Source organism: Nelumbo lutea, chromosome 1 (assembly GCF_056320005.1).
Source record: "Nelumbo lutea isolate HS-2025 chromosome 1, American lotus-T2T, whole genome shotgun sequence".
NCBI lineage: Eukaryota > Viridiplantae > Streptophyta > Magnoliopsida > Proteales > Nelumbonaceae > Nelumbo > Nelumbo lutea.
The window spans coordinates 101,030,780-101,037,343 of NC_142684.1; the positions used below are offsets into that span (position 1 = coordinate 101,030,780).

The following is a 6,564-nucleotide window of genomic DNA, read 5'->3' on the forward strand; positions in this document are numbered from 1 at the left end:
TTCTATATTTCCGTTAATTTAAGGAAGTAAAGAATTTAATCAATTGTAAAAAACGTGAGAATATATATACATAGGAGACGAGTTAGTCAATTTTCTTTTTTTTTTTTGGGAGAAGTACAGCCCAACTGGAGAATGCATCATGACCTTGAATTGATGCCAAATTCACGGTCAGGATGTGATTTATAGGGACAGGGATAATTGTAAGAGGGGCTGGAATTCAAAATTCTGCATCGTATGCCTCCGTACTTTTCCCCATTTTTTTCACTGATTTGCATCGATCAGCCACAAATATTTTAAGAAAAGACGGCAATGAAACTAAACACAACCTATATCTTGCAATCCTGTATTTAATCAGCCTAGTGAAATTGAATACGTCAGCTATGAAAATTAATTCATCAACATTATTTGATCTGATTTTTTTATTTTCATCGCTGGCGTACCTGTACTTAATTAATTAATTAGGACCGTAGCATACTTGAATTCTTTCTTGTCGAAATAACGGACTCTCAAGAAAATATGAACAGCTGGTGTTTGAAAGAAAAGAAAACAAACAATACATAACATGGATTCACATCAAACGGTCGTTGGTTCAAACACTGGCGTCTTCCCATTTGATCGGGGTCGCACGCAACTCTGGTCGCTATAAAGCTTTTCTGTTTCTTATCGTTTCGGTCACCTGGCTGCGGCAGTGAAGTTAGAAATTAAAAAGGCGGCTCCCTCTCTCCCTCTCTCTCTAGATCTCTCTCTTCTTCTCTTCTGCTAAACATAAAACCCTCACATCCCTTCCCGTCCCACATTCTCAATTGATCGGTAACGAGTGAAACCGAAACTCAACATGGAGGTGGTGATGCAAGCACCGCCCAATATAGATTTCAACTTCGATAGCGCCTGCTCTTCTCCCTACATTAGCGCTCCTTCCAGCCCCAAACGTTTCGGTGAGTTCTACTTCAGCGCTCCAACTAGTCCTACCAGGGTTGCTGCCATCTACCGTGAAATCAACGACGGCCTTTCCGTGATTAGGACCAACGGCACATGCAGCAGAGATGGGCCTTCTTCTTCTTCTACTGTCGTCCCATTTAACTGGGATGAGAAGCCGGCAGAACCCAAATCCAACGACAGCAACGAAGACGACTTCGCCTTTGATTTCAGTGGTCAGTTAGAGAGAACCTCTCTCACCGCCGATGAACTTTTCGATGGAGGCGTCATCCGACCCCTAAAACCTCCGTCGCGGTTGCAGGTTCCCGACGGAGTTGACGAGTTCCCCACTCGGAAGAGCGCTGCTTCATCGCCGAGGACGTCCAAGTCACCCATCTCACAGGAGAAAAAGATGTTCCGTGAAGCGTTCTCCCCGCGGCACAAGAAGGATTTCGATTCATTTGCAGCAGCAAGCCAACAAGAGCAAAAAGAACCAGAACACGATCGAGGGAGAGAAAGGGTCCCTGCTTCAAAATCTGGCCGCAGAGAGACCAGATCGCTCTCCCCTTTCAGGGTTTCTGAGTTTACTTGGGAGGAAGAACAACAGCAAAGCACAAAAGCCGCTTCCTCGAATTCGAAATCCTCTTCTTACTCTTCGTCGTGGTTTTGCAAGGGCAGCAAGAAATGGAGATTGAAAGATTTTCTGTTGTTCCGAAGCGCGTCAGAAGGTCGAGTGACGGACAAGGATCCTCTCGGGAAATTCGCGGTGCCGTCGACGTCGAAGAAGCAGGAGTACGTGAAGAACTCGAGCATCCGGTCGACCGATAGCTCCGGGTCGGTATCCGGTTCTAGGAGAAGAGGGCCGGTTTCAGCTCACGAGTTGCATTATACAGTGAATCGGGCGGTCTCAGAGGAGATGAAAAAGAAGACCTTCTTGCCTTACAAGCAAGGGCTTCTAGGTTTCTTGCGGTTCAATTCGACGGTCCACGGTCTATCCAGGAGCTTTGGCTCCCTTACGCGATAATGATCCAAAGATCTTTAGCTCTCTTTATTCTTGCTTTGAACCGTAGAAGCAAACCAGATAGACCGTAGACGGTGGTCTTTCTATTTTGCGATTAATATATTATATAAATAATATACTATTTATTAATTTCTTTATTCCTTGTAATTTTTGAATTGTATTAGAATAAAATGAAAGAAGTCAATAAAGCCAGCTTCACTGGGGTACCCGTCTTCAAACCCTGAGATTGGAATCCATGGGTTGGTGGGTCCCGGCATTTATATATACTAATTTCATCTTCATGGTTTCCATTGTCCCAAAAAAAGGAAAAAAAAATAAAAGAAACGATCGGTTCAAATAAAAGCTATTTGCATTTTAATTGAATAATTCAGGCTTAAATTCAATTATGCCCGATTTGAGTTCAATGTTAATCGAGTTTAAATTCTAGGGTAAGTTCTTATGTAGTGCAATCCGGCTGCTCTCAGTTGGAAGTGATTTGGCTCCCAGTAGACGACAGACTCAGTTGATATGCAAAAAGCGAATCAAAGAACCCAGGGGTGCTTACCCGGCAAGGTCGCCCCGATGCTTAAGTCAGTACTTGATTGCGACTTGATACGAGCTTAGAATGCAAGAGAGTTAATGAGCAGAGATTACGCGTACCTTTCACCCCCGGGGGCTGGAGCCTTTATATAGTGGAGTCCTCGCGGGTTTTGTGGACTGGTTCTAGGATTCTCGTTATGATGAGGTCCATTTCCACGTTAATTGGGGATAACGCTGCCAACTGATAAGATTCATCACTTCCGCCCGAATCAGACAGGGGAGATAATGCTAGCTGTTACAAGGCATGATCCCGTAAGGCGTGGAATCTGGTGGCGAGATCTTCAGGGTTGCCAAGCGGTGGTCGGTCAATATTACCCGAGCTAGTGCCCTCTGAATTCGACCCGGTACGAATGTCGAGGTGCCTTGGGACTGAGGTGGTCCTGATGCGATCGTGCACCGAAGTGAACTCGTCTCGAAGTGGACTTGTCCCGAGGTGGACTTGCCCCAAGGTAGTTCGGTTATCCAAGCTTGATCCATTGCAGACTTGGTTCGTCGGAGTGAGTTGTCACCCTACTGGTTAGGTCATGTCCACATGTCCCCCTATTACTAGGTCGGGCCAAATCACCCTACATCAATTGCCCCTCACTCCCCGAGCCAGGGGTCCTGACTCGGTGTGGGGAGTTCATGATGAGCCAAGTGGATTTGGTCCGAAGTTTGAGCAGCTGGCCAGATGAATCACGGGTCGGATTTGTTCGGCCACCCGACTCAACAGGAAAATCCAGGTCGTATCTGGCCTACGTGCGGACATCACACAATCTATAAACTCCGAGGACGTCAAAAAATGTGCTAAACCGATTTTATCCTCGGGAGTCACGCAACCGGTTTTCTTAGGAGCCGTTGGATGGCTTCGATCTCGATCGTTAGTTCTCGGACATAGCAGCTATAAATAGGGAGTTCGTGACTCATTTTTCTCGCCACAAATTCTGTGATTGAGCTCTCCCGAGGTCGCATCGGAGTCTTTCAGCTCGCTTTCTCTTTGTGTTCCGAGGTCGTCCTTCTTTTTGGTGAGTTCGTGTTTTCCTTCGTTTGTTTTTCCTTTGCCTTTTAATCATGTCTAGTTCTAGCGTAGATAGGCTTTTAGGTAGTTCTAGTGAGGTCGAGGGTGTCGTGGTACAATCCGCGGCCCCTGCTGGGGAGGTCAGCTCACTACTGGGTGACTCCCCTCTTCAGTCCTTAGAGGGAACTTCTGTGCCTGAAGTTGAGCCATCTCGGCTCGGGGAGACTGAGATTCAGGAAAAGGGCCCGTCCTCTAGAACGGAGGCCCCGTCTTCTTCCCGAGTTTGGGATCCAGATGACTTCGGTCCTACTTTGACTTCGGAGAGGTTAATGTACCTAGTAGCTCACTATTGTCTTCCCAATAGCTTGGTCTTTAGTCTTCCCTCAGGTCAATATCCTTGGGCTCATGATCACCATGAGCTCGTGGTCTTTAAGGAGTAGCTTGCGGCCGAGCTGCGCTTCCCGCTTCACCCTTTCATCATAGAGGTAGTTAAGTTTTTTAATATTACCACCGACCAACTACATCTGAACTCTATTCAGAATATAGTTGGTACTATCTCCTTGCTCCACACATAATCGACCTCTGTCCTTAGATACCTTCAGCTCGATCTGTGCGATCAAGCAAAATTCTGCTTGTCTGCTTGGGGACGTCAGACAAAGCTATTATTTTTCACCTTGGCCTGGGTTCAAAATCCTATTCGGCTGCCCAAACAAGGTTGTAGCCTAGAAGAGGAGGTATTTTAGTGTCCAAAATCCCGAAGGGTGGTCTTTTCCAACTCATTGGAGGGAAGCTATCAAGGATCCCGAGGTGAGCTTGGATGCAAAAACTATGGCAGTTATCAACTCGTGGAGGGACCTCGGCCTCGAGATGAAAGATTTCTTGAACGAGGAGAAGCTTGTGCGAGTTGGTTTGAGCCCTCCTGGTAGGTTTTCGCTTTGGTTTTTTACTTTAAGCTTCTTTTTAGTTCGCGACTAACCTTTTGCTCTTGTAGTTACCATGTTGGACGTCAATGCCAAGGACCTTCTCAAAAGCATCCAGAGAGGGAAAAAGATGAAGGCTTCAAAGAAGCCTCACCGGGAGGCCGGTCCTTCAGCCCCTACCCCATTCAAAGTCCTTGTCGTGGAGCCGATCTTTGTCGGGCTCCCCGAGGAGGAGTTTCGTCCTCGACCCCCCAAGGTGGACCTGGATGATGACCAGGAGGAGGATGCTTAGCCTCATGAACCGGGGAGCACTTCTGTACCCTAGTAGTATAGCGTCCAACCTCACAGGCCATAGAGCACTTCTGCACCAAGGTCCAAGCCCTCCAAGCAGAGCATAATGACTCTTCAGCTCGGAATGTGCAAGAGCAAGGATTCCGTCTTTCCAGACGAGGTCGTGGAGTGGGCTGACATGTCTACAACCATGCTCGAAAGCTGAGCTTCCGGTTATTGCATGGTGGTAAATATTTTACTTTACATTTTATTTCTTTGTCAATTTCAAATGTACTTGCCTCTATTGTATTTGCTAGGTGAACTCTACCATTCATTCATTGATATGCCAGTCCAATATCCGTCTGAAGTGGACTCAGGATGCCGAGGAAAAGACACAGCAGCTTCATCGCAAACTGAACCTAGCTCGGGGTGAGATACTTCGGGCCAAAAATGGAGCTCGAAGTCAACAGGAGCTGATCTTGGCCATGACTGAGGAGAAGGAGAAGCAACAGGAGTTAATCTCAACATTGACCGAGGAGAAGGCGAAGCTTCAACGAGAGAACGAGAGTCTCGAAGCGACGATCTAGGAGCGGACTAAGTTCGTCGAGACCGCTATCCAAGAGGCGTGGGCTGAAGAAAGAAGCCACACCATCGAACGCTTGGAATCCTCAGAGTTCCAAGATCTCTAGGTCGAATATGGATCGAGCTCCTACCGTTCCAGCTTCAAGCTATGCAAGTACTTGGTGTGGCAGAAGTTCCCCAATCTTGATCTTGGAGCCATCACTATGTCAGGCCTTACTTCCGAGGTGGTAGAGGTGGCAAATGAGGAGCCTAGCTCGTCAGAGGAGGAAAGCGACGGCGAGGTCGAAGAGGCGGGCCCCTCGGGCCAAGAGGACGCGAAAGAGCACATGGAGACCGACCCGGCTGATAGTCCTCACGAGTGAATCTGGCTTTTTCTTCTTTCTGTGTTTTAGATGTATGCCCCAAGGCCACCGAGCTTGGGTTATACAGAAATCTCTGTACTCACACTTTTTCTATCAATGAAATATAAACATTTCTGAGCAATCCTTGTGCAATAATATTCTAAGTGTAAATGGCTCCCGATCTAGGCAACAAGTGTATAGGTTACCCAAATTGTCGAGTTACCGAGCTGGACAATTAGTAGGGGCAACTTTACATAGTGTACGCCGAGGTGAGCGACATTGCAGTGTATATACCCGACCAGTCCATGTACGGGCTACTCATTTAAATGTCAGTTGTCCCTAACGGGCCCAACCTGTTGATATATGCCAAAGTGGGCTAGACATCGTAGGGCTCACACCCGAGCTGTCTGTGCTTTAGGTATTAGAAGTACTTTGCCTATGCCGAAGAGGCGACTAGTACTTATATGCCAATGCCGAGGAGGCAACTAGGACTTATTTGCCCATGCCAAAGAGGTGAATGGGACTTGATTACCCATGCCGAAGAGGCGACTGGGACTAGTTTGCCCAAGCCGAAGAGGCGAGTAGGACTTATATGATGCCGAGGTCTTTTATCAGCTCATCACTTTTAGTCCTTAGATTTCTGGGAGTGACTCGCAGTCCGCTCTCCAGTTCGACGATCACAGGTAGTATCGCCTTAAATTGCTGACGTTCCACATTCGAGGTACCTGTCTTCCTTCTAAGGTCTCGAGCTCGTATGTACCTTCCTCAAGTACCTGCTTTACTCGGTAGGGACGACCTTCCCAGTTTGGTTCGAGCTTATCGACACTGGGCTCAGACACCATAACTTTCCGAAGGACTAGGTCTCCGACACAAAAGTGCTGCTTCTTGACCCGGGCGTTATAGTACCGAGCCACTCTTTGTTGGTAGGCTGCGGTCCGG

The 6,564-nt window shown here is 47.4% G+C and overlaps 1 protein-coding gene across 1 annotated transcript; it reads left to right on the top strand.

Moving 5' to 3' along the window:
- Positions 1–590: 590 nt before the first annotated feature.
- LOC148876435 (uncharacterized) lies at positions 591–2,201 on the top strand. The gene has a single exon (XM_088965834.1). The coding sequence runs from the start codon at positions 836–838 to the stop codon at positions 1,937–1,939; it is 1,104 nt and encodes a 367-aa protein (XP_088821960.1). The 5' UTR covers positions 591–835; the 3' UTR covers positions 1,940–2,201.
- Positions 2,202–6,564: the final 4,363 nt, after the last annotated feature.